We start from the raw sequence: 27,650 nt of genomic DNA, 5'->3' as shown, positions 1-27,650 counted from the left end.
GCATTTCCTCAGCAAACAGAGCAATTGTCTCGAAGACGGAGATGCTGGTTTCTCACTCGTGAGCCCCAGGCCCCTCGCCTGAAGAGCAGCAGCCAGCCCCGAGAACACGCCGTACACGTCAGCCAGTGCCCGGGGTGCAGCTCGGCCCCGGGAGCCCCCAGAACACTGCTGGGGGCTGTGACCCATGGAGGCAGGTGAGGCCAGGCCCCCGTGGCACCGTCCTGCCCCTTGCTGTCACACAGTCACCAGGGCTCCTCCACGGCATCACCTCGGTGTATGCGCAGTGCTTTCTTCATTTGCTACAGCCCCTGCGAGATCCAGGACCCGTGGCCATGCCCGGGACCACCCCACAGCAGCACACCGGGGCTATCCAGCCGCAGCAGAAAGGGTTGGGACGAGCAGCTGGGCTCCCTGCAGCTCCCAAGGTGCCCCAGCATCACCCACCCACGAGGTCACGTCCACCTGGGGTTGCACCTCTCATCTGCTGTCCCAAAAGCAGAAGCAAACCCACAGGGTGCCCGCAGGCACTGCCCCACGCTGCTCTCCTTCCTCAGCAGCCCCAGCACAGGGGGATGGAGACCAGCACCCAAGGGTTGGGGAGCAGGGAACAAGCTCCCCTTCCAGTCCCGTCCTTCCTTCGGAGTGCCCACTGCCAGCCCTCCCTGTGCCCTCCCAGCCCACAGAGGCCCGTGGGGGTGGCTTTGGTCCCTGCCACTGTCCCCAGCTGCCCCCTGCCCCTGTCAGCCCCATAGGCCTGGTCCAGCAGCAGCCAGGAGCGGAGGTTTGGGAGCCGACAGTGAGGGAAAACCGATGTGCGTGGCCCCTTTTTCCGAGCCAGCAGCAGCCCCGTGCTAACCACGGGGCAGCTGGACTTCCCTACAGCCTCTAATCCCGTCTCAGCCCACCCACATTTCCAGCAGGCCCTGCTCAGGCCCCAGCCGGCCCTAACGAGCTGCCCGAGATGGGAACCACACGGTGCTGGCTCCGAAGGCCGGGCGCTGGGTGCAGCCTCCCCCTGCCCGCTGCCGCCCCGGGAGGAAGGCTGCTCCCATCCCGCACAGCAGGGTGCTGTGAGGCCAGGGCTGGCAGCACGCAGGGGACAGGGACCCTGCTCACGGTGGGGACAAAAATGAGGTAAACAACACAAACTGCAGGGCTGGAGAGGAGAGTTTCCAGCCACACTCAGACAGGGATCATGAGAAGAGGGTGGGAAGCAGGACCGCAGCTGGAGGCAGCCGCCGCTGACATGCCAGATCTAATGGGTGCCCCAAGGGAGCCGAATGTGGGGGGCCCAGCGGCTGTGGGACATGGTGGCCACAGGCCCCTCCCTGCCAGGCACCGAGCACCCAGGCTGGTGCTACCCTCACAGCATCCCTGGTGCTCGTCTGCCTGCTCCCAGGGCAAAACTTGGGGATTTGGGCATGGAGAAGGGGCATTTTGAAAACACTGCCCACGAGCACTTTATGTACGTGCCATTGACACAGCAGATTTTCCCAGCACCACAGTTCCCAAACTAAATTCCCCGTTTCCTTCCGAGTGATGCAGCTGGAGGTCAGGCAGCGGGCTTGGGAGCTGCCCCTTCCCTGCAGCCCTGGCACGGAGCAGGGCTCACCCAGCCCTATCGCACCCTTATCGGCCGGCTCTGTCTGCCCACCGCCAGCGCTGCTGGGCTCCTGCCTGCTCTGACTCACCCTCAAAGCACACAGCTTTTCAGCAAAACAACACAGAAATCAAAACCCAGCGCTGCTGGAAAACCACCGCTCCGAACCCAGGCCGACAGAAGAATGTCGGACTCAGCTCCTTCCAGCAGCACAGCCCCAGCAGTAGTGATGGGGGGGGATGCAGTGATGGGTACTGCACCGTGAGAGCTGGGGCATGGGATGGCTGCATCCCCAAACACCCTGCCCCCAGGAGCAGGGGAAGCAGATAAATCACAGGTTATGGTGATGACTGCCCTGTAACAGCACTGCCTGAAACCCAGCGCTGACAAACTTCCTTCTGGGGTGACTGTGGGCTCGTGTGTGCTCTCCCAGCAGGAGGAAAGGCAAAGAGCTGCCGGCTTCCAGAGCCCCACACTGCACCCCAGGGACCAGGCGCACAGGGAACAGTCCCATCCGCCCCAGGGGACACCCAGCTGGGAATCCTGGTGCAGGGCAGCACCTACACGATAGGTGGGGAACAGAGCAGAGATGTCCATGCATGAACCAGTAAAGGGCCGGGAGGGGCAGTTGTGGGGCACCCCTAGAGGGACAGCATGAGGAGAAGCCAGCCTCACCACACAGCCCCAGACTACACGCAAGGAGAGGAGTGGATGCAGGCAGGGAAGGGGAGCTCGCCCTAAGCAGCCTGAGCTGCCCCTTTCTCCTGGTACCCGAGCCCCAGCAGAGCAGCATCACCTACGGCTGGGTAGGTTTGTGCCTTGCAGCCATACAGCGGGACAGTCCCGGCTGCATCCGTGCTGGCACGCTCCCAGCACATTCACACGGCCGGGGCTGCGGGCGCAGCAAAGCTGGGCGGCTCTGAATCACCAAGGGACTCAAGACAGCTTGGAAAAAATCAAGTAATCACTAAAATTAGCAGCTTGTGGGCTTGGCCAGAAAGGAGCATTACTCATCTGCCAAACAGCTGAGCGTGCTCACCCACACAGCACTGCTGTGCAGCCCGGCAGCCACATCCCCACCCCATGGCCAGCCTCATTGCCATGTCCTCCCCCCCCCCCCCCAAGTCCTGGGGTCCCCCTCTGCAGCAGAAGGATGCAGGGATACGCTCCTGGGGTTCCCTGCTGAACAGCCCTGGGACCTGTAGGAACCTGCATCGGGCACGTCTGGACCCCCTGCCCTCTACAGCACCAGGCTGGGACCCCCCCCCCAGGTATTTTGTACTCCTGCAAACCACCCGTGGTGCTCAGAGGAGCCCCCACCTCGTCCCCGAGTGCTCGTGGAGCGGCTGGCTGAGGGCACGGGGCCAGGGCCTGCTCTGTGAAGCAGAGGAGGAGGAGGAGGAGGGCTGAGCGCTGGGCCATGGGCCAGGGGAAGGGTCCCCGCCATGCTCCAGCCCAGAGCACGGGAGGACAGGCAGCCCCAAACGTGCTGCAGCTCACGTAGGCTGGAGCGTGGCCGATGGGTGAAGTGCACTGGGTCCTCAGAAAGCTGTGCTGAGCCCTTCCCCTCCATGCGGGAGGCACCAGCAGCCCATTCCCCAACACAAACACACCCCTTTTAAGAGCCCAAACGAGAGATTTCCTCCACAGGACCAGGGATCCAGCCCCAGGCTATTTTTGGGCACCTGCTTGATGCAGGGCTCATGGTACTGCTCATGGCACAGGACATCCCACTGCGGCCGCCTCGAGGGACAGGCACGTACCCTGCCTTCACGGCGCTCAGGGGCAGGGCTGTGGAGGGGGTACCTAGGAGCATCCCTCCCTCTGGGGGAGCAGCAATGTGGGCCTCAGGCTTGCCCTTTCCACCCAGGCACCAGCCTAAGACCCAGCAAACCCCTCAAGGTGAGCGTTTACAAACATGAGCCCCAGCAGGGCTCGCCTGGCCGGCAGGACCGCAGCAGCGCTGGGGCCGGTTCCTCCCTGCAATAGCAGCACGCAGGGCTTGGCCCAGGCCCAGGGCAATGCTAGGCTGGAAGGAATGCGGGGCCTGCAGCCAAAGCCGCCTGGAGGAGCGATAATCCGAAGCGGAAAGAGCTTGTCCGATGGCGGCGCGGGCGCCGAGAGCCGGGGGAGGACAGGGCAGAGCAGGAGGCAGGGAGGCCTGTGCTGCGAGGTGGTCCCTGGAGCTGCTCCAGGAGGGCTTTGGACCCTGCTCCCAGCCCTGACACCAGTACAGGGGACCAGGCCCTGCCTCAGGCCCCCCTTGTCACCCACCCAGCTCTCCCACCTCCCTGGGAAGGCCCCAGCAAGCCCCAGCTCCCTACCCTGGGCCTTTTCCCATCCAGAGAGAAACAAAGGCACAGCTGACATCTGGCACAGCGCAGAGAAGGACGAGGGTCTGACAGTAGCAATAGCTCATGGCGGGCCAAGCCTAGTGGCAGAATGTCCCCTGGTGCAGTTGTGAGACCCCCACCTCACAAAGCTAGCACACAGCAGCCCAAACGGCTGGGTGAGGGCTCACGGGCCTGGGAACACCCAGCAAGGGGCTGCGACCTCAACCAATTTGACCCCAGGGCTTGCACGCCTCTGCAGTGGAGCTTCAGGCCTCCAGCTCACTTTGAGAGTTTGTAAACACTGACGCTTACAGCCTCAGCCCCTGGGTGCGTGGCTTCAGTCCCATCTCCTCCCCGGCGATTCTGTAATCCCTAGGAAATGCTGCGCTCCCCTCTCCCTGCTGAATCAGCTCCCCCAGGCGAGATGCGCTGGTCCAAGGCCTGGAGGAGGGACACAGCCAATTCTCTGTAACGTCAGCCAGAGGATCCCAGAGCTCCTGCCTCTCAGCTGGCTTTTGCACAAATTCTTGAACGCCAGAGCGCTGCTGGGTGTCTTCTCAGCCAATGCCTCCGAGCACGTTTGCCACCACCCTACTCCTCCTTGCCCCTGAGACAGGGAGGAGCGGCATGTGAACGCAGCCCCTGATCCAGCGGCTGTGTGCTGGAGAGCTGGCACAGGAGAGGATGCACCACAGGAACAACCTGTACCAGGTTGCGTGCCCGAGCAAGCTGCAGTGAGTAGGGCACTTGAGCTCGCTCACCTCTGTGAGCAGCAACAAAGGCCCTCAAACAGTCGCTGATCTCATGGGGCAGAGGCAAAATGGGAAGGGCAGAGGCACCAGGGGATGCAGGACAGCGGCCAGGGACCAGGCAGGTTACAGGGAGAGGAAAGGTAACAGGGACTGGCTTCCTCACCCATCGGGCTGCTAGGAGGGGACGCAGCAGGCTCGGCCCCGACGAGCAGAGAACAGCACCTGCAGTGACATCGCACTGCAAGCACGCTGCGTGCTCCCTCTGCCCCGCACGACTGCTGTGGCGTGGAGAGAGCAGGAGCCGCAGCCACAGGAAAAAAAGCCTCACAGTACATTACAGAAAACCTTGGACAAGCCCCACTTGACGTACTCCAAGCACGCCTATGAGGATTCAGACCCCGAGGCGATTCCTGGACACAGAGGTCTGGTTAACGCACAGCTGTAAACCACAGCTCTGTGTCCCCCGCCTGTACCGCAGCCAGGGGCGTGGGGCTCACTCCCCAGGTGCAGCACACAGGCACACCTCACCCCCACCTGCACCCAGCCTGGCAGAGGATTGGGCCCCCCCAACCTCTTCCACCTCTTGGTCCCCCCCTCAGGAGCTGCAGGCTCAGGAAAGCCTTGCCGTGTGCTTTTTTCCCCAAGGAGCCCTCAGTGCTGCCTGCCCTTCTGCCGTATCTGCAGTCACGCTGACCTGCAGGAGAGTCCCTTTGCCAGGCTAGACGGATACGGGATATAAATAAGGATTTCCTTGGATTTTCCAGGCCAGAGGAGATTTCCAGGACAGGCTGAGCTATGCTGGGCAACAAGCAGTGAATCAGAAGCAGGACAAAACATGACATCCCTGTCACAGGGGAGAAAGGAAGGCTTGGTGAAACACCCCAAGGTCGTATTGCTCCAGCCTTTTGTTGTCTGCTGACTTCACTTCCCCTGTCTGGCTCAAGAGCGGGGAAAGCCCGATGACAGCATGCAAAGACAAATCATCCTCCTCTTAGTGCCTGACTGTACACAGCAACATGCCAAAGCCCCCACGTGCCAGAGCTGAGCGATTGCAGCAAGTGAGCCAAAGGAGACCGAGCTGGCCTCGTTTGGGGGCTGGGGCAGCCAAATGAAGACTCAAAAAAGCTGGGAGCTGCTCCTTACCTGCTGCTCTTGTGCACCCTGCCCACTCAGGACAGATTGGACATGCAGAGAGCCTGCTGTATGTCAGCACAGCAATTAAAGTGTCGCTTTTTCTTAGAAACCAGCATGCATCTAAGTGCCTTATGCTGTGAGCCCATTCCTTCAGTGCTGCACCAAGGAAAGCAGTGACCAGCACAGCTTGTACAACTTCCTCGCTACCCCAGATTACACTTATCTCCTGCCTGCTGAAAGCAGATGCTTGCGTGGCACCAATATGACAGCCCTGGAGCTGGCAGAACCCTAAGTGGTCATTACAGTTGTCCGAGAGGAACCTAAATTTGTACTAATTGCCTCTTTTTAAGTGCTAACTTGCAACGAGCCAGAACCGCCACCCAAAGCTTTCATGTTGTTTTTGTGCTTCCCATTTAAATACATTGCAATAAAATATTCTGGGGCTTCTGTTCATGAATCTAACCCCAGTCTGCTTCACACTAACTGCAATCACATTCCTCCTCCTTCAGAGATGTCTCTAACTACTGCCAGGCCTGCTAAATTTTAGACCTCACAAGCAAGACAACTGCTATTTAACACCCCAGGAAAGGCCTCTTAGTTCAAAAATCAGCAAGGCTACAAAAGGACTCCTAGATAACAGGGTTTCATACCTGAGCAGGCAAGCCACATCCAGGGGCTCTTTAATCCAGCCCTAGCTTCTGAGCACAAGGGCAGAGCTTTTAAGAACAAGCTAAGTAATGTAATTAAGATAAAAACTAATAGTTAAATCTAAGAGCCACCAAAGAAGCACACGCCACCCAACAGCTACCAGTCTACTTACAACCTAGAATATTCATATCATTCGAGATATTCATCAGCATTTCAGTAGGAAGACCAAAACCCACAGTGTTGTCTAGTGGCTGCCTTTGTACATCAAACACTTGAAAGAGCTGGAAGTCAGGGCGCAAGGCTGCGTCCCAGGAAGGTGTAAGGAGCCCTGGGACTGAGCATGCCTTTCTCACGCCTGCACGCCGGGTGACTCTGACGAAGCACAGCTCGCTTCTGACTCTTTGCAGAGACAAAGCCACAGCTATTGCCTCCTGAAGTCAGACAGGCGTATGTGCCGCAGCCATCTTCAAACAGGCACTGACACCTCAGGGCCTCAGATGAGGCCAGCCTCCTACGCTGTGCTGCACGCCAACAGCTCCCAGCCGAGCCCAGGAGGGACCATCAGTGCCAACTCTGTGACCAGCCATGCTGCTGCGGAGCTGAGCTTTGGTCCTGTACATCTGCCTTGTACTCCAGCTTCCAGACGCTGCAGTGCACAGTGAATAAAGCCCTGCTTTTCAGACCTCTGGTCAGAATTTAAGGATTAAGGCATTTACTTAAAATTCAGATTTGTAGTGATGGTACGAAGTTTTAAAACCAACCAAACAACAGAATTCACCAAGGTTATACTTCTAGACCAACATCTTTCTTAGCTTCCTCTGGCTAAGAGGAAAACACTATCAGCTGTGAATGGTAACGGACATCACCTTCTTCCTCCTACATGCTGGAAAGGGGCTGAGAATAGAAAGCGAAAACAAGGACATACCATTCTCCCCCCTCACCTCCACTCCCTCCCCCTGTCCTTTTTAAAAGCTATTTTCCAGCACGTTCTCCCCAAAACACCATTTGCTTTCTCAGGAAAGAGATAAGAGGCGAAACAGCATTTGGAGTCCTACAGGCAACCTTTAAACAAGTTACAGCAGTGCTCCCACAGAAGCCTCCCTACGCTGATCCCATTTTTTTCTTCCAAACGGAAAACTTGTTCCCGCAAGCCAGTCACTCAGAAACCCCTCTCCTGTCGAAGCAGCACAAGCACAGCAGCAAAGCAGGGCATTTGGCTGGGACAGGGCTGCAGGAAGCCAGCAGCACGTTGACCAAAGGCCTGAGCTCTGTGCAGAGGTGACCACAGCTTTTCTGTCAGCTCTCTGAGTTTGTACACCAAGCGCTGTAGCAACGTACGGTGATTACAATCAGCTTTGGCAAACACTGTAAGGTATATAAAAGCATATTTTAATTATGTTGTACAGACACAGCATTTATGGTTCTTGCTGTGAAGATTTGTAATCCATATCTGAACCAAATGTGAACCGTCTGAACGCTCAAATTGAACAGAGCAACGCTCCTAATCCTCTCTATGGCTGGTACCCTCTATCTTTTTAAAAAACTTATCAGAACTACAGGCTGAGCAGGAATCTTTCTGGAGGGGAAGAGTTGCCTGATTTTGCCCACTACACAAAGACTGAGCACAACGGTGACAGTCTGGAGTGCTAAAACCAAACTGTGAAGGCAGAAGAATAGCTGACAATAGACAACCCTGCTATTAGTAAGTGGCTCAGCACTCCTGTGGGCTGGCAACTCATCCCACCAGGCAAGAGTAGTTAAATCTGTTCCTCTGACACTGTTGGTTTCTACTATGGTGCTGGGAGAAGTTCGGGTTGGAACACCTGAGACATGAAAGCCTAACTGTTCAACACCTTGAGCCTGTGAATAAGTAAAACCTGGAGTTGCAAGAGGAATTGACATGGGTGTGCTGGCATCTATGTTGGACACTGCTGTCACAGTTGTCTTCCAAGATGATTTCAAGTGCTCTGTCACAAGAGAAGTCACAGTCTGGGAGTAAGCTGACCTAAATGTCTGGTATGCAGTGGCTGTGGCTGGCAGGCACTGCAGGTGCTGATCTGTTAGAGCCACCAGCGAGATGTTCCTTAGGGAGAATGGGCTGTCACACACTAGAGATTGCACTTCTTTTACTATCTCCTTGCTCTTCTGGAGCCACTCTTGGAAGCCAAGAATCTGGCAATCACATCTCCAAGGGTTGCCATCAAGGAGTACTTCTTGCAGCTCAGGTAAGGTGACAAAGAAATCTCCAGGAAGAGACTGCAGCTTGGTACTATTGAGGTAAACTCTCTGAAGGTGCTTGAGATTATGAAAGAGGTTTCTTGGAAGAAACTCAAGCCTGGAATCAAAAAGGGAAATGTTCTGCAGTTTCTGAAGGCCCAGGAAGATACCCTCCGGCAGACTGGAAATATTATTTGTATGCAGAGAAAGGCCCCGCAGCTCTTTCAGACCACTGAATGCGTTCCTATGAAGAACACTGAGCTCTGGATTAAAACTCAGCACAAGAAGCTCTAAGTTTGTCAAGTTACTGAACACAAAATCTGGTATCATTGAGAGCTGTGTGTGATACAGCCACAGGCTACCAAGATTCCTCATTTCTCCAAACAATACTTCTGGAAGATACTTCAGTGGGTTCCTGTACAAGGTCAATTTAGACAGGTCATGCAAGTGCAGAAAGAGCCCGGGAGGCAAAACCTCAAGTTTGTTTCTGGAGAGTGTTAGTCTTCTAAGCTTCTGAAGTCGATGAAATGCATCAGGGGAGATGGACTGGATGTCATTGGAATGCAGGAAGAGTTCCAGCAGTTCCCTCAGGCTATCAAACAAACCAGACTCAATTGAAGAGAGCCTGTTAAAATACAGTATCAGCTTCTCAAGCCTGGTTAATGCACTAAATATATTTCTAGGCAGTACTGCCAAAAAATTTCTTGACAAGTTCAGTACTTTGAGTTTGGCAAGTTTCTTCAGCACGCCACTAGGAAGTGCTGTTAGTTGGTTTTTGTTCAAGAAAAGCTCCTCCAAACTGGCTAGTCTGTCAAACAGATTCTCTTTGATGGATTTCAGCCTGTTACTTTTAATGATCAATTGCCGAAGGTGTACCGTGTCATCAAACACTTCCGGAGGAAGTTCAACCAGCTTGTTATCTAGCAGTCCGAGGGCTTTCAGCCTTCTCAAGCCTTTAAAAGCCACTGGTGAAATGAGAGCAATATTGTTTGAAGATAAGATGAGATGCTGCAGCTCTACCATCCTAGAAAAAACATCCTGCAAGTATGTTACATTAGTGTTTGTTATGTGAATTTCTGTCACGTTGCAAGGCAGATTTAATGATTCCAGGTCTTTTATGTGAGGGCCAGAGCAATGAATTGCGTTTTTGAAAGAGCAGTCACATTTCTCAGGACAAACAGATGCATCCAGCTGGAAGAAAAGCTTGATCATCACTGACAAATGAAACATCAACATCCTTGCTGAAGCACCAGAAACATTAGCTGTTACAAAAGATAAGAGAGTGTCAGGATTTGATCACAGGTAGTTAATAACTTAGCAGACAAAACTGTGTGAAGATACCATAAAATGTGGAAATACATATGAAATTTCTCTTGGCTTGAAAACAAACTTCAAAAATCTATTGTTGCTGACTGCAAATATTTCTAAGGCGCTCAGCTTACATGGAGAGTAGAGACAAAGCCCTATTGTAAATCAAGTACACTCTATTAATATTTGTACTAGTCAAGTATAATTAAAGTGTATGAAAATCAAAATGAAACTGCTTAAGTAATCAAAAGGTATGTATTTATTTGAACAGAAAAGCACTACGCTTTTAAACATAGAAAATCTTAAAAGATCAGAAGGTCCCACACCAACAATATTTTTCTTGTAGGTTATCTAAAATTTAAAAATAAAGTTTAGCCTGCAAAAATAGATAACGGAGGTTAAAAGGGCATCCTACGACTCCCGTGATATTTTAAGTAACGCCACACAGTTCTGCTAGACCATTTCTCAGCATTTGTAAGAGATCACTTCTTGGAAAAGCTCAAGAACACACAAGAAGCAACAGACTATTTTTGATGTAGCCTGAAAAAACACCCAAGAGCTCATCCATTAAAGGACAGCAGTGAGCCTCTAACAATGAACGAGTCTCATCTCTACAACCTAACACAACACTAAATTATCAGAGGTATTAGAAATAATGAAACAAAGTGAGAGGAATGAATTGTTATGATGCTAGCTAGAATGCTGCACCAGTAAAGGTGGATCTGCACGAAACATACCCCGCAGTCTGAAAGCTGCATATATTCCCAAACAAAAGAAGAACAGGAAAGCAATCACTAAAACACTGTAGCTGTAATGATAATATTTCAAAGACCAAGTCAAACAGAAATCCTTCACAATTTAGAATTACTTTAGAACTGCCCCCCTTAGTGAAACCAGCAAGTTCAAATGCATCAGAAACCTGAGAGTCAAGGAAATGGCTGATCCGCAGGAGAAGCAGCAACTGGGACTGCTGTAGATGTAACTGGAATTGCTGAAACTGTGTCAGTCTTCAGTACTGGGTACACTGGGAGAGAGGAGGGCTCCATCCTAGCATACCCTTTTCTAGGGCCATGGATGAACCTGAGAGACGTGTACAAAGCCAATCACTTAAAAAAGAGTCAGGTAGGACATCTGAGCTTCTCCTGTGCCTGAACTGCTGACAAAAGCATAAAACCATGGATCAAAAACAGCTGCTGCATCAAAAAAAGCAACAGGAAGTATTCAATTTTTTGTTGTTGTTGTTAGATTCAGAGAACTGAAGACTGGTAAAATCAGCATCCCTTCCTAGGGAAGGAATGGACATGGCACCCAGTGATATCAACTGCTGGCAGTACGGTGCTGCAAAGCTAGCTCTCATTGGGCTTTCTAAACCTCCTCAAATGACACAGCCAGGAAAATTAAGAACCTTGAAGATTTCACATTTCCAAAGTACTTTTCCATGCCAAACAATCTTCAAGACAACCTGGGAATCTCGCCTCACCAAGTAATTGCCACCACCCGTAAGAGTTTAGTAATTTAACATGCTGCCTAATTTCCTTTTTCACGTTCAGATGAATGTAAAAGCTTGTAAGAACGATTTTGAACCTTTGTACTTTAGAAACTTATCTGCTTTTCAGAGGAATTTCTCAGAAGCATAGCAGGCAATTGGGCTTCACCATGATTCTGCACTTTAAATAGGAAGTAAAACAGCAAAACGCATCCCCTAGATAACAGCACTTCACTCATATTTGTGTAGCTACCATGAACAGCCAAAGAACATTACAAGCTTCAGAGCAGATTTTGCCTACGCTCAGCTGTGGGAGCAACTAGTTCCCATAGGCTGTACACAGCTCCTACATTAGAATTTGAGACCACTACAAAACAGGAGAAAATCCGAAGTCTCAACAAATGCAAGAGCACAAGACACTTGTTGCTTCTTCAACAGTGAGAGTAGAGTACATAACTCAACTAGCACGACGCAGATCTGGTTAAGAGTCAGAAATCTGTATTTAAGCATGAATTTTGGTTGGTAAGAAATTTCAAATGTGTAGCAGTCTGCTACGCAGACACATTAGATGTCATAGGAGGGGACATGTAAATTTTAAGCTATCAAGTGCAATTGATATGTACCACAATTGATATGTACCTTCACAAGGCTGCTCTTTCCCCTTCATGCAGGATTGGAATCAAAACAATCTGAGGAAGGAATGAAGTTTTCTACTGAATGCTCTGGCCAGGTAGTCCAGGGTTGACCCGCTTGGCTTCTGTTTTTCGTTCAAGTCTTCTGCAGTCACAGACCAGCAAAACCTAAAGTCTGAAGCATGCTGAAGAGAGAAAAGCTTTAAGTTACCATAATCTTAGCTTTAAATTGAAAGATTAAGGTTTTGTAATTAAGTAATTTGTTAACCAGGCATTTCAAACACTTTGTCTTCAAGTTGAAAATAACATTGAAAATAACGAGCGCTTAAACGAAGGTAAGCTGCAAGATGGAAAAGACGTCTTTATTTCTGTGTGTTTTTTGTGAAGATGACTGTGACAACAGTGACAGCTCACAACCAGGATCATTCACTCAAGTGTCTTTGCAAGATAATACTTCCCAGGCATCAAAGAACAGAAAGACTATCTGGATGGCAGAGGGTAGGAACAAGTCTCTATCACGTGTAAAAGGTCTGGCTTTAAAATGGCTTTCATAAGGCAGCAGGTGAAATTAAGGCTGCTATTACCGTATGGCAGAAGAGCAGTGCTCCCACCTGCACTGCTAACACATGGCATACATACATCACCACCCCTATCTTCAAAAATAGAGGCACTGAGCAACACAACCCATGACATCAGCGGGAGTAAGCTTATGTTCTTCAGCAAGCTTTGGAGTAGATCTTACTGTGTAAGAGTAATTAAAAACAATTTCATGAGACTAATGAAAAGAGTTAAAATATCTTTTCATTTTAATTTTATTTTCAAAGAGCTTCAGTCACAAAAATGATTTACAAGGCTATTTACAATTCTATTGTACAGTTCTTTATGTATGCTTCTTGACAACAGGGTACCATTCTAGAGCAGCAATACATATTTTAAATACAAAGATGTTGTATCAGTTCAGATTTAAAAATAAAAACAAAGCTGAGCTTCTAGAGAGCACTGTAACGATGAATCTTTTTATCTGTGTTAGGCTTCAGAAATTCACGACAAACTAAGTAGTTTCTCGTTCACATAATTATCAAAGAAGATGCAGTCTGTTGAAAATAGCTTTAAAAACCTGAAGCTTTACTGTATAAAATCAACATATTCAAGACTCTTAAAAATCGTCAAAAACCCACAGCTTTCCCTTAGACATACAAAAACCTAAGTTTACAATTCAGAATTTCATGGGAGAAATCCTACAGAACTTTAGCTCTCGCAATTTGTGATGACCAACATAAGCATTAAAAATTTGCAGCATAAAAAAGGACTCCACATCTGCTTAGTATTATACTGTATACATAGACACAGTACAGGATTTCTTTTTTTTTTTTTTTTTTTACCCAGTTTGGGATGACTGTTCAGCACAACCTTCATGAAGAAAGAAAAAATAAATAGAATTAAAAATCCAACAACTTCTAAAAAGTGCAACAGTAAAATTTCCCAATTCAAAGTTACGATGAATATGGCCAGTCAGTTCTGTGGGTGTTTTAGCCATTTCTATTCAAGCATTATTCGCAGCATTTTCTTTTTACAGTAGATTTAGTTCTATATTACATGAAACTAGTTACTGCTAATTAAATCTGAAGGGAACAGGAAAAAAAACTTTAAAAATAACCCTGAGGGATATACAATTTAATGATCTTGCAATTTACTTCTAAAAAGTAACGTTTATTATTTAGCAATTGCTTTGCTGGGTAGACCAGTCCTTTATGTATGTGCATAAATAATATTTAATTTTTTAAAAAAATATTTACAAATCCTAATACATCAAAGCAAAATACGTACAGATTGAAGTCTGCATACACAAATAATTTAATAAATCAAACTCCTCAACATAAGGCCAAAATATACAGCAGGAAGAAAAATGTCTACCAAGTATCTAGTGGAACTCACTAAATTGGTCTGTTCACCTGAATTCAGACTTCCAAGATGAACACGTGAAGAGATTTTTCACTACAATATGAATTTCATCTTACTTCAAAGCAGAAACTGAATATGCTAGTTCAGATCTAGTTTGTTGCATTTCTGAAAACCAGAAAAACTAAATTGCTCAAAATGAGAAAAATTATAGGTGGCCAAGCTCAGCTTTTGGGCAGGAAGGCATCAATCCCAGTAACTGCAGAAGATGCAAAAGCTCATTTTGTGGCTGAACTTACAGCAAGAAGAAAAATTCTTGGAAAAGCTGAATTATTATACTTGACTAAACGTCAGAAGCAAATAGGTCACAGCTCAAGCACGCAACCTCAAAAACTTTTTACTAATTCTGAATGCAAACCTTGAGGAAGCTAACTCCCATTTGCAAAATTTTCAAGTTTAGTAAGTTCATGACCTATTAACCACTCAAACAAGTGGAGACACTTGGCAATTTTGGTTTTAAATCGAGTGCCCTAACATGTTCTCTGAAGACAAGCCCACCTTAATAAGCTGTTCCCTCTTCACCCTGTAGATAAGTCTAATGAATTAGAATGATTGAAAGATTAACTGCAGAAAACAAACGAGCTGAGAGAAATTAGCAGTTCAGAGAAAGCATTAAGCAAAAGCATATTAGAGGGGAAGATTTTTTTTTCTTTCACTTTCTGTTGGAACAACCAAGCTAAAATGATCAAAGAAATGAAATGGAAAAAAAAAAAGCTTGTGCATTTAAGGATAAGTCACAGCTCCCAGGTCCAAGATGCATAGCTTCACAAGAGTTTTCAATTAAAGTATTATTTTTCTTTAAATCTGAATACTACTTACGCAGCCAAGAATTCATCAATTATTCCATGCTACAAAAATTTCATAAAATCAACACTGACAAAAATCAGCCAACTGACTCAAGTTCATGATTAACAAGTTTATCCAAGTCCGTGATCTCAGACCCCTTAAAAGCTACCAATGCTGTTCGAAATTAATAACCCCGAGAAGCCAGGCTAACAAGGCTTGTACATCGCTCTGCTGAATGAATGCTAAGAAAAGCACTTCCCCCTTCTTCCTATTCCGCCCCCGAGAAAAACAACAAAAAAATCAGGAAGAGTCAACAGCTGGACTGGAGGATAGCACATAAGCACACTATTTATGAGCAGCAAGTGCGAACAACGTAAATCCCCAAGTTCCAGGAAAAAAAGTCTTCCAAACCATGTAGCACCACTTTAAATTCCCCACTGGCACAGTATGTCCGACACTGCAGAAACCATAACATGAGCGGTGGGGGATGCTGCCTATACTATCTTACAGAAAAGCACAAGGAAATTAGGCTTGACCTGAAAAATTCCACTTATGAGAACAACTCTGGAAAGGAATTATTTCCACAGGAATTAAAAAAATAAAATATAATCCAAATACACACAATTCAAATTAATCCCAGCTAGTCAGGGAGCTCAGGGCCCTCCTTCCACTCTTCACATGAGTGCTCTAAAGGACCCAATTTCCTTCCTTAAAGTGTCTCTAAAGTATCACAACTCATCTGGATCCAAGATCCCTTCCCAAATGTTACAGAAGACTGAACCAGTCAGTTTTATCTGGTCAGAACAGACTGATCAGAAGTCAGTATTTTTATCATCTTCCCAAAGACACCAAAGAAGATTTTTCTGAAAGTTTAGCAAGTTGAAGATGGATGGCGATAAGTAATCTGTGGTTTTGAAAAAAAAAAAGAAATGGAAAAAGACTTAAAAACTTTGCATGTAAAGACGATGCCTTGTTCTACATTGCTGTAGATCTATTTTTCTAGAGGTCTTGTGTTTTAACACCACCTAATGGCAAAATGATGTATCGCTATCCAAAGTGCTTAAGCAGCATTATTAGTGATACAACTTTGTGTGTATGTGGTTTTTTTGGAAAATAATGTCGACATAAGCCTTATCGCTCTGCAGCAAGACAGACTTTAGCTCATGTATTGTTTCTTAGTTTTGTTTCATACAGCTACATATAGTGCTTAAGATGCTGGCAGACTCTTTGAAATGCAGATGTTCTCAACATGCACAAATCCCAAGCACAGGCATGTGAAAATACTACTCCCACCCCACCCCACACACAGCAGTAACTCTGGCCTTGCTACTTTAAGGAATATCGGAAAACTACCTTAAGATTTACAAATAAAACATGGTCCACAAAGTGATAAACCAGCCCTTCTGCTGGCAAAAGCAAGGTCTGTGGAGAAATGCATAGCTAAATGTAATAAAACATGATACAGAATGAAGTGTTAGATTCTCCAGCCTTCCTTCTCTAACAATTCTAAGAGTGTAGCCAAATGCCTCCTCCTCTGAAGTCTACTGAAGCCCTTCCTCAGGTTTAGCTAGAAAAGCAGCTAAGAACCCACTTGAAAGCAATGTGCTTTCTTCTTAAGGATGGGGCATATTGCTTCTACAGCATTTCCAGTTCCTGCTGTGGCAGACTGAAGTACTAAAATCCAAACGTTATACCTGGAAACACTCCTTACTAGCATGGACAAATTTAGAGGTACACACACCAAAACTTTAGAACCGTTCTGAGGCACAAAGTTTTTCAGCAGTGAATATTAAACAGAAAACAAACCAAAATGTATGACAAGGTTTTGCTTATTATGTGCCTCTAGTACTATCATGAAACCATTACATTATAGACCTTATATTAACACATGCCCAGGTAAGCAAGTTAGAACAATGGTTAAGATACTCCAGGCAAATAAAGTGAACCTTTTTAACTGCCCTGCAGTTTAAATCTTCAGATGCATCTTGTTTAGGAATAATGAAATTTGAAAGGTGAAAGGAAACAATCTTTTTTTTTCTGCCTATAGTAACCTACATTTTTAAAATGTATATCCGTAAGATGTCTGGCTCTGAACTTTGTATTCAGAGAGATGAAGCAGTTGGAAAAATCTGCATTAGAACTTGACATTTAGTATACTGCAATTTCAAATAAAGCTTTAAAATTACATTCTTCTCAATACTACAAAGATACATGCCACCAAGATCCACTGTTACGTTAAAGTGATGATTTGATATGAACCATTTTCTTGGGATGGTACTTTAGCTTCTGTTGTTGTTCTGGGTTTCGGTGGCCATTCTGGATCAACCATCAGTTCCTGAGCTAGATGCATATACTTAGCTTTTGGCGCCTTCTCTCTGCAACCAAACAGGGAAGAAAGGAAACAGACTCCACAGCGATCTACAGCCTCCTGCAGAAGTGAATATATTCTAAAGTTAGATTATCATAGAAAAAAATAATGCAACAATACAGTAAATCACTAGAAAAAAAAATCTAGTATTTTAGTTTCTAAGTTACTGTGCCATTGTCATGTGGGATGTAGAAAATATAGTAAAGAAGCTCTTCCATTGGGTCATCCCTTCTATAATGCAGTACCAATGACACTTTAAAAACACTAAGAAAATACAAGTATTCTGTATTATAGCAACATCTAAGGTCACCAACAGCTTTCATGCATATTTTAAAATAGTTTAAATAAATACAGGTAAAATAACAACCATTAAGTGATGTTACTATTGAAGAGTATCAGCCTAGTCTAGAAAATTAAGTCAAATTCTCAGAGTCTCAAAACTCTTCTTAGTTGAAGGCATCCAGCCAGTCACAAGAGGCAGAATTTAACTTGCTGATACAGTGAGACCTGACAGTGTATCAATAATAGGAAAGACCACCCATAGGCAGGTAAAATCCTTATTAAAACAGACAAATTACAGAACTTCAGTATTCTCTCAATCTTTAACACATGTAATTTAACTAGCTGGAGAAAAACACTATTCCTCGTTCTCAGGACTGGACTACTCTCACTTCCCAGACAGCACCTACAGTCTGTACACCTGACATTTTAATGGAGAGACATTCTCTAAGGTCTTCTTCATGCTCTGAATATAAATCTATAAATCGGCGATCTAAACCAAACTAGAGTCTTAAGCGTAACTTTCATTCTTCAGTGAGCACACATCAACTTGTTCTTCAACAGCCTCAAAAAGGCAAACACACTCCTGAAGTGAATACATTTAATAAAATTTAGTGCTACAGAATAAATCATTGTAATGCTTAGCAAGAACACATATACAACCATTTAAGAGCAGTAAGTCAGAGGCTTAAAAAAGAAAAAGCTAGTTTATACATAATTCACACAGATTTCCTTCACATATTAATGACAGAGGGGCAGACTCAGCCAAAATTCATGGTCACCTGAAAAGCAGAAACTAAGACGTGAATTCTCCTAAACTATCTGGGGTAGTAATAAAGTACTCTAACTTACCCACCTTCTTTGTTTCATTTTTACCTGCTGTAAATTACTGCTCTCACAGTGTTCTGAGATACTAAATCAAATTAATTTAATAAAGAACTGGGTTAGACCCAGAGTCAGCAGTTCTGCTTCCATGCAAATCAAGATACTTCCAGCCCTATCATGCCGATCTGTGACAATGCAAACAAAACTTGCTAACATGCAAACTGATGATAAAGTGGGGAAAGTCTTAAAGGCAGTCCTCTGGGTTTGCTTCTTGATTCTTGGAAAACAGAGCTAAAGTCTGTGTCAACAAGGAGAGAAATACGAAACCTGAAACCTTTCCTTTTAATATCCAAGTTAGAGAAATCTAAACAATCTTAAGATAAAACAACAGACACATAGATCTTAAAAAGACAAAACTGAATTAATGTGCATGCACTCAAATGATGACAGCAAAAAACTAGTCTCCAACCTGAGGCGGCTGGGGTATGGTGAGGCGATATTCTCCTTGTTTGTCTCGATTGAACACAACCTTCCAAAGGATCATATCAAGGAGGACAGTCTGTGAGACATTGCAGTGAGTAGGAAGAATTAAAAAAGTTTATGATCATTGGTTGTTAGTGTGCACATTACAAATAAAACCTGAAATAACGTGTTAAGGATAGACTAATTCAGTGCCAGGCAAAACAGAGCTTACGTTATTTGTCAGTACTTAAGTGATAAACGTTTTCAAGTGCTGACATGAGATATAAGAATATGAACACATACTTTAAACCAATAGCAGTAATGACCAAAACTGCATCCACCAATACAAGTAAAATCCATTAATTCACATTGTTAATGTGCTTCAGTACTCTTAAAAAAAACACAAGCATGAAGCATCAGAGACTTTAGTCCTTAAAGCCATTTCCCCTCAAACCATCTTTAACATTACAGCATACTTCATCCTATAGCTGTGCTTTGTCTGTTTTAAACCCATGGCTTTCACAGAAAAGCTTTTCGTGTGGCAAAGCCAAGCCATCAGTAGGAATTCTGGTGGCTCTGGAAGCTTCACCAGCAAGAGCTGTTCTGGATTTTGGAAAAGAGGGTGGAAGTTAAACAGTATGCTCTGTACATCCGGTTATTTTAATATGACTGTGTGGGTGCACTTCAGAGCCTTGAACAAATCTAGCCATACAGGCCTTAAGTCTATGACTCTCTGATCTTCAGACAGAATCTGTGTTTGACATCTGACTGACTTCTGCCATTGAAGAAGCGGAGCTGATTGACTAGACTTCTATAATGGGCTTTAATACCTGGCAGAAACAACATGCATATGTTGCAAATCTAGTCTGGCATCCACATGGAAGGAGCAAAAGCTTCACACAGCATTTCAGTAAATAGGTTTGTAACAACCACATTTGGAGATAACTCCTGCTGTAGAAACAACTGAAAAACTACACAGAAGCAGGGACAAAAGTGTCAAACTGGGAAGCCTGACAGAAGAAGAGATCGAATCCTTCCCTGTATCTCATCATTATGAGGCACTTGAGGGGCAGTTACCAAAGAATTAGTCTGAGCAGAACCAAGTATAGGTGATACACCTACATAGTCCATTGTTAAAAGAAAAATAATATGCCAAGAGCAGCTTTTCCTTAATACTTAGGATGTGGACTATTGCACTCAATAGCTCTGTAGTGAGAAGTCTGAGAAGAAAATGCAGGCAGGGACACAAGGCCAGGAGGGCAGTGAGCTATGCTGGACGCAAAGGAACGAAACAGACTGCAATTTCTACATGACACACTGGAGCTAATGACTTGGCACCACATGAAAAAGCTTCAGGAAGCCCAGAGTAGTACACTTAGAGGTGGACAAATACAGTTCAAAACGTGGGACATAACAAGGCTGAAATTATGGAAGGCGAAGTGTGCACTGTAAAACTGGGTGTGGGATTTGAGGATCACTAGACAGCACTTGAATACTAAGCAAGTTTTCCAACGACACTAAATTGAGAGGAGCTGTTGAGTCCCCTCTCTTTGACTAAACAAAGCACTAAGCAGTGAAAGTGGAAGAAACAGGCTTTTAAGTCAAATGCAGCATGTCCCAAACAATTAACATCACGAAAACCATATTTTACAATTCTACTCCACTACTAAAGTATGGGCGACACGATAAATAGGAAATTCCACATAAAAGATATGTGACAAATCATCCCACCAGTTTTGCTAATTAAAGTTAACTAAAATGTTGTAAGATACCACCTAAAACTTGCAGAGGAAGAAGAGAGTCTGGGGTTTGAAATACTTCGTGAAAGCAATGCTTTACAGGAAATATATTGCTTAGGTCATGCATACTAGGAACTCCAAAGTTTACAAATGGATGCGGCTACCAACAAGGCACAGGAGCAGAACCTTACAAACATTTAAGCCAGAGGAGAATCACTTGTCCTCAAGAGACACGTGCTAATACGTGGAGGAACACACTGTGCTAGATCAGACTTTCTACTAGAAAGGGAAGGAGAAGAGGGAAGGGAAAAAAAGTCAGTCTAGGAGGTTTAAAATTTATCAGAAAACCGAAAAGCCATGATTCTGCAGAATAACTCTATATATTTGCAGAGATGGCAATATACACAAAATTCAACAAACAAAAAGGGAGGTAAAGAAGAAAACTAAGAGTTTAGTAGCACAAAAAAACGGAAGCATGAAAGGGAAGGCTCCATCACAAACAGGGTTAAAGTAACTACAGAAAAATCTTAGAAAGGCACAGGATCATTAAAGAAAGATAAATTTGTGAACAACAAGGCAAAGGCCAAATAATTTAGTATCTACTGTCACGTCTTTTGGAAAAGACAGGATATCACTTACATGAAAGCAATGAAATATATGTTCCTATCGGGAAGAATGTAATAGCATACATTGCACATTATACTTGGAACACATTTTGATCTCAAAGCCTTGATCGCTTTTATTAAAGTATCCTCAAAACTTTGGTTGATGTTACTTTTAATGTTGTGAACAGAAGGGAAAACTTGGTCAACTGGAAAAAATATTAATGCTGTAGTAATCTTCAAAGGCCAAAGTGGTATGAGCCAAGCAAACATTATGCTGGTTACCTTGATAGCAATCTCTCACATCATAATAGAAACACTGACTAGAAGGTGCAAATAATAATATATAGTAAAAATGTATACTTGTAGTAAGTACTAGATAATGTTAAAAGGCTTTTTCATCTTGCAGAAGAAAAATAACTAATGGCTGCAACCAAAAACCAAATGTATTCAGGTTGGAAATAAGGCATCATTTTATCAGGAAGAACTAACCACAGGAATAAATGACTAGCTTTGCATCCAGACTTCCTAGAAGATGTGTCTCTTTTAACATAGATTCTCAGAAACAACATAGGTGTACCTGGACAAAAGGCAGGGAGTGTTTCTGCCCATGTTAACTCTTGATTCACAGCAGAGGAGGTTAAAATATCCTGAAGGACTGACTTTGGACAAGATCAGGGCTGAAAATGCAAATCTGCACAAACTTCTGCACTTAGACCAGATCAAGTTATATAGACAGACCTGCATTATTCTGAACATTAAGTTATGTTTATGATCCAATTGAATGAAGATAGGTTCCCATAATGATTTTATATAGTAATACGTTATTCTGACTTGATTTAATGCAGCAAATAAATACGGAGAGTATTCTCCTATGAACTAGTTGAAATAAATTGAGTTTTTCCTTGTGACTAAAAAGGGTTTTAAAGTTATGCTTGTAACACGGAAAACACTGACACCTTAAATCCAGCCTAGAAGGATGTTTTTAGAAATGTAAATCTAGAAAGCAAACAGTGGTCCACTTCTACTGATGTTCTGTGAAGAGAAACTTTCTAAACAAAAGACAAACCAGGCCCCTAAGAAAAACACTTGATAAGTATTTTTTTTCCATTTGTATTTCTTACCTCTGTCAACACGGACACAGCTGCATTGATAATAACAATGAAGAGAATTCTTAGGCGCCACTCATATGGCACACACACGAGCTGTGAAAAAAGTTGCCAGAGGTTAATATCGCAAACATTTAAAAACTTACTCAAAACAGACTTCAAGTTATGGATTCATATGCACATGTAAATATATAACTACATATGCACATAAACCCAGATGTATTAAAACATATTAATACTTAATGCAAGTCCATTAGGTTATATTGCTTCTCATTCTTCTTGTCTCCCTGAGAACATTTTACTGCCTTTAAACACTCATCCAGTTGAAAATTCAATGTGAAGTTTTATCAAAAAAGAGGGATGCTAATTTAAGCATTTCAGTTCTGTCTCTACATACTGATTTTGAATAAATTTCCTCCCCTCCCCGAGAGATTAGAAATTAAAACTCTAAAGGGTCAAGTTTGCTCAAGAGGCAGCCAGCCAGTTATCCCGAGAAGTACAGATACCCGCATGTCTGCTGAATCTTACCTCAAGAAATGCGTCAATAGATTCAACGGGATGCAACATGATGAAAAATATGAATACATAAAGAACTATCACAGAAGTAACAAACAGAACTGTAAATAAAAAAAACATTTTATTCAGACCATCCCGCAGTCAGAGTTTGACAGGTCTTACATATATCATAGGTTTGCCCTCTAAATATCAGCATCTAAACCTCATGAAGATACTTTTTTTCCACAACACAAGCTGTGCTAATATTCATAGAGACAGAACAAAAAAGGACTGAAGCATCTACTTGCAAGAGTTGGGATTTTTTTTGTTATTTCTTTTCATTTTTGTTTGTTTTTCTTTTGAAACAGGTTAAGACCACAAAGCCAGAGTGATTTAGGAGAAAATTCACAGCAAGCTTTCAGCTGAGTAACTCCATCATCCCTCTCCCAAAGTACTTCATCCTCTCCTTATTGCTGGAATATATATATATAGATATACAGACATACACAGCCTTATATCTTTGTCTCTCGTTATGCAGTAAGTCACAGGCAAACAGAAATATTTGTTAACAGACCACAACTAAGCACACAACTTTCTACTGAGCAGTTTTTCCCAGTTTGTTACAGTTAAGCTTAAAACAGAGTAATGAGTTCAAGATTCTGAAGACTAGCCAGCTAATTATTAAAATATACCAGATATGTTTTCAACAGAATTATAAGAACGTTAGCAAGCAAATACCGCAAACGTACAGGCCAACCAATTTAACATTAGATTATTACGAAAAGTAAAGAGTTCAGTCATATCAACCTGCCAGAAATGCCATGAGTCAATGAGAAAACTTCACACAGTGCCATGGCCCTGCCTGCGTTTACAGGATTTCCCAGCTGCATTCTCTTTAAAAGTATATTATACACAATTAACTTTGAAGACATAGATACTCTTGTCTTATACAAACAAAATACCTATTACACCATTGTTTAATACTTCCTTATTTCTGTCTGTGATTACCAGAGGGCAATTGTACTATGTTCTTCTAGGAACCCTATTCCTGCTGAAGCAGCACATCAGAATTGTAAGCAAGCCATGGATGAGTAAGTGCAAAGTAATTCACTTGAAGTTTTACTTGACCGTATATAATAAGGTAACGTCTTATATAGCTGTATATAATAAGAAAGGACTTACAATTTTTGTAGCATGGTTGTCTAAATGGCTTTCCTTTAGAAAAGACAATTGCCACTATGAGGTACTGAAAGCTGGATATAAAAAACAAAGTTGTGTTTTCATAATTTTTAATGTTATGTTCATCTTGATGAGTCTCATTCCCATCATGTGCAGAGCTGGTGTTTGTGGCATCCAATATATTACATGCACTACAACACAAACATTTAACACTGAGTTAAGGAGAAAAGGCAAACAAGGCTGAATTGTAGTCATTAACAAAAGAAATGGCAGAACAAATTACTGCACTAGTTAAAAAAGCATATCCTTGAACACCTACTACACATAATGAGAAACTCAAGATTGTGGCAGGGAAATAACAATTTTTGTGAATTCCGTGCTTCAAGTTCTTTTATGCTTCCAGCTTGTAAGTTCCCTACATGAACTGTATAGGGATTGTCACTGTGGATAGACTCTGAAGACAGGTAAGAAAATACTGTAAACTAGAAAAAATATTAAAATGAAAACACCTCTTCATTTTCAGAAATATGAATTTGATTTACTGGAACTTTAACAGGAAAACAAAACTTTATAATATAAAGTTGAAGTAGGTCTGAACTGTGAACTTAAAATTTCAATCTCAACTGTCCCAAAGATGAATAGTCTTCAGACCCTGCAGTCTGGCTCTGACCCAATCCTGCATCTCAGTCATTGTATAGCTCCTATGTATTACTATGCTTTTAACAAAAAGAAATGATCAGTAGACTAACAAGTTGCCATACAGAAGTTTAATTTACAAAATCTCCAAAGTAGATAGATAAAGAAAGAGCATTACTGATGACCCCTTTCTGACCATTACTGTATCACATACAGAGTCACTGAAACACTTACTCAGATTCTGTTGTCCAAGGTTCATACCAGGGCTGCTGTTTGACCCAAAAAAATCCAAAGGTTTGGAAAGCAAGACAGATGATGATCTGAGACAAAACGGAACACAGAAGTGGACCTGAGATAAGACCTGATGGAGGCCTTCGTGCGACAAGCTCCTTCCAAGCAGGGTTCAGACTCACTGTAAAAAGAAAAAAATATATATTGCATCATAACGGCTTTCAACAGTTAGCCTGTTCACATTCTGTGGAATTAAAATGACTTGCTCATGACCTCTAGAGCTTTACACGTTAGAAATTTATCGGCATAGTCCCAAACTGGGAGTGAGAGACCACCTGGAAAAGATTATACATCCCTAGATTAATGCCACAGTGCCTTATATAGGCCAGTTACTCCTTGCAGCACAGGACAATAATATAAACCATGAGACTTAAGGAATTAGTGCGTCTGGCCAAACTCCAGATATGTCAGTCATAAAATCCTAGGGTGAACTTCCCATTTGTTTGGCACAAGAGCTTATAGCTAGCTTCCTTGATTTTGGTCTCCCATTGCTTCAACGCAGCAATTTCTATTAAACTCGAAAAACAGAATTCCGCTGTTAGTTGATGAACTGAGTGCCAGGGTCATGTGTGAAATTAAATACTTCACCAGATAATAGTTTGCAAGTGTACCAGTTTCTGGACAGAAGTTTAACTAAAAATGCAAGAAGTCAAAACATTTGAGAAAGATCATGTTGGAACAATTACTGTTTTGGATTCCAAAAAAAGTTTCCTCACATCAGGGCAGATTTGTAACTTCCTGTACTGTGAAGAGCTACTTTTCTAAGCTCATGCCCATGACCTGCTTTTTGCATGAGGACATTTCACAAACATCAGCTGAATCTGATCCAATACAGAGGTTTGGTGTCTAGTTTGTTTGTTTTTAAATGCAGATACTGTAATAGCTGTAACACCTTAACTGTACACAACCCAGTGCTTATTTCAGTGAACAGTAAGATGTTAAAGAGAATCTGACCACATAAAAATTGCTTCACTGAAGCCAGCAGGGGTAGTTCAGCACAATACTTACTAGTGAAGACAACCACCAAAATGATTGCCAAATCGATGAAGAGAAACTGGAAGTCTCCCAAATTGCTCAGGATCTAGACAGAAACCACAACTGAAACATTGGTAATTTCTTCACACCAAGAAGTATCTTACAGAGAAACTTTATTGCATCAATTGCTTAAATTTCACTCTATACATCAGGCAGTCTCTTGCCAAACTGGATTCCTTTATCTGCAAATCTTGAGTGCTCTACAACTGATAGATCAAGAAGGTATGCAAATTTCAGTTTCAAAGTGCACAAGCTTTTTTGTAATTGAAAGCTGTTTCAATTACAACTTACATTACTGAATCTTATAAACCCATGAAATATTAGCTTAGGCATACAGTTCTCTAAATACCATAACTTCCGTATGGAGTCACACAGTTGTCAAAATTTCCACCTCAAAGGTCCATTTGTATTTTGTGATCCAAGTTAAACAGGTCACATGCCATACTGAGAGTCTAATCGCATTAAAAGGAAATACTGCTTGCTTTTTCTCCCTCCTAACATTATATCTGTAGCTGCTCTATTTCAATCCCTGCTTAAAGGGATCGTACCATTCTTAAAAAAACCTAGGATATTTTAAAATGTTGACCATTTTTAAGTAATTGAAAAATTTATATTTTTTAACTTATATGCTTATTTGGACTCCAACTGTAGAGACTCTCTATTCACAGGCATTAATTATTGCCTTTTTAAAATATATCAACGTGTTTTTCCAACAGTTAGCACAAAGAAAGCAAACAATGCTGTGACTAACATTACTTTTAATCCAAAGACAGTTTTTAGAATGTGAATGCTGCATATTCGCAAAGAAGCTTGCAACTATTTCTTAAATATTTATCAACTTTTGAATCTGAAATACATTGACACTGTGCTTAACCACAATTAAATACTTACAGAATATAGCAGAGTAACACTGATGTACTGGATAATGCTGTACAATGCCATGAATTTAAATACACAGAATGAAGTTATTAAAGCAGCACGACCTTCCCTGTCAAAACAAATGCAATCGTATAAGTTGAAAGCTTTCTGTGCAAGCAGTTACGCTCCACTTAGCAAAACATTAACTGCAATTAAATGTATCCTCAAGCCTTGTGAGTGACACTAGGCTGAAGACAAGTGCTCAGACAGAAAAAACAGGGTTCAGAATGGTACAATTTCAGATACAGTCGCTAGTATGCCGATTGAACTGAGCCACCACCAGCCTGCAGTGTTCTCTGCCTTTACATGGCTTTCTAACAGAGGTTTTGAAATGAAGGTCGGCCTGCAAATGCTTCTGTGTAACACAAGTTTACTACATGTATTAAATGACCATGAAGTCACAACTACTGACTTCAGAAATGTTTCTGTATATCCATTACTTCGTTAGTTCCACATAGATTAAATTAGATTCTTCTCTGGACCTCTATCCAAAATTATCATCTAGCTTCCAATTCTAGAATCAAAATTGGTCAAACTCCACCTAGGAATTTTTTTTTCTACTTAATATGGTGCTGAGAAGCAAAGACATAGGAAGAATTTTATTGCTTGCAATTACACACAGCCTTTGTGGAAACTAAAGTAGTCACTAAGACATCAAATTAAGTACTAACACATAGAACCTTCTCTCATGCTGTAAGAAATGAGCTTTCTATGGACTAAAGGATTTAAAACAAAATACTAAAGCATACTTTTACAAGTCCTTACTGAGAGTACCTTCAGTAAAGAAACATGTACTTAAAATGTACGGCTTGACCTTTACTTCAAATAGACCTCCTGTAATAACAAACATATATACT

The 27,650-nt window shown here is 43.5% G+C and overlaps 2 protein-coding genes across 4 annotated transcripts in view; both read right to left on the bottom strand.

Moving 5' to 3' along the window:
* Positions 1–3,815: 3,815 nt before the first annotated feature.
* On the bottom strand, positions 3,816–15,099 carry LOC121074646 (platelet glycoprotein V-like). The gene is made up of 3 exons (XM_040567007.1): positions 14,889–15,099; positions 12,118–12,295; positions 3,816–9,946 (listed from the first exon to the last, which is right to left on the bottom strand). Exons 2-3 carry the CDS (start codon positions 12,143–12,145, stop codon positions 7,995–7,997), a joined length of 1,980 nt encoding a protein of 659 aa, XP_040422941.1. The 5' UTR covers positions 12,146–12,295; positions 14,889–15,099; the 3' UTR covers positions 3,816–7,994.
* ATP13A3 (ATPase 13A3) overlaps positions 12,905–27,650 on the bottom strand; it is a 58,413-nt gene continuing 43,667 nt past the window's right edge. For 2 of the 3 annotated variants that reach the window (XM_040567004.1, XM_040567005.1), the window contains 8 exons: positions 26,767–26,863; positions 25,849–25,921; positions 24,784–24,961; positions 23,917–24,104; positions 22,768–22,856; positions 22,255–22,335; positions 18,797–18,886; positions 12,905–17,283 (listed from right to left, as the gene is read on the bottom strand). In XM_040567004.1, the coding sequence (XP_040422938.1) occupies positions 17,086–17,283; positions 18,797–18,886; positions 22,255–22,335; positions 22,768–22,856; positions 23,917–24,104; positions 24,784–24,961; positions 25,849–25,921; positions 26,767–26,863 (994 nt within the window). In that variant the 3' untranslated portion in view covers positions 12,905–17,085. The remainder of the gene's footprint in view (positions 17,284–18,796; positions 18,887–22,254; positions 22,336–22,767; positions 22,857–23,916; positions 24,105–24,783; positions 24,962–25,848; positions 25,922–26,766; positions 26,864–27,650) is intronic. The other variant, XM_040567006.1, reaches the window with a different exon arrangement.

Source organism: Cygnus olor, chromosome 9 (assembly GCF_009769625.2).
Source record: "Cygnus olor isolate bCygOlo1 chromosome 9, bCygOlo1.pri.v2, whole genome shotgun sequence".
Classification (NCBI taxonomy): Eukaryota; Metazoa; Chordata; class Aves; order Anseriformes; family Anatidae; genus Cygnus; species Cygnus olor.
The sequence above is the reverse complement of the archived record's forward strand: the minus strand, read 5'-3'. Positions and strand labels throughout refer to the sequence as shown.

Coding starts and splice junctions, on each gene's coding strand:
- LOC121074646 (XM_040567007.1), bottom strand. CDS start 12,145: ATGAAGGGGAAAGAGCAGCCTTGTGAAG. Junction 9,947..12,117: donor GAAAGAGCAGCCTTGTGAAG/GTACATATCAAT, acceptor CTTTTGTAACAG/CTAATGTTTCTGGTGCTTCA.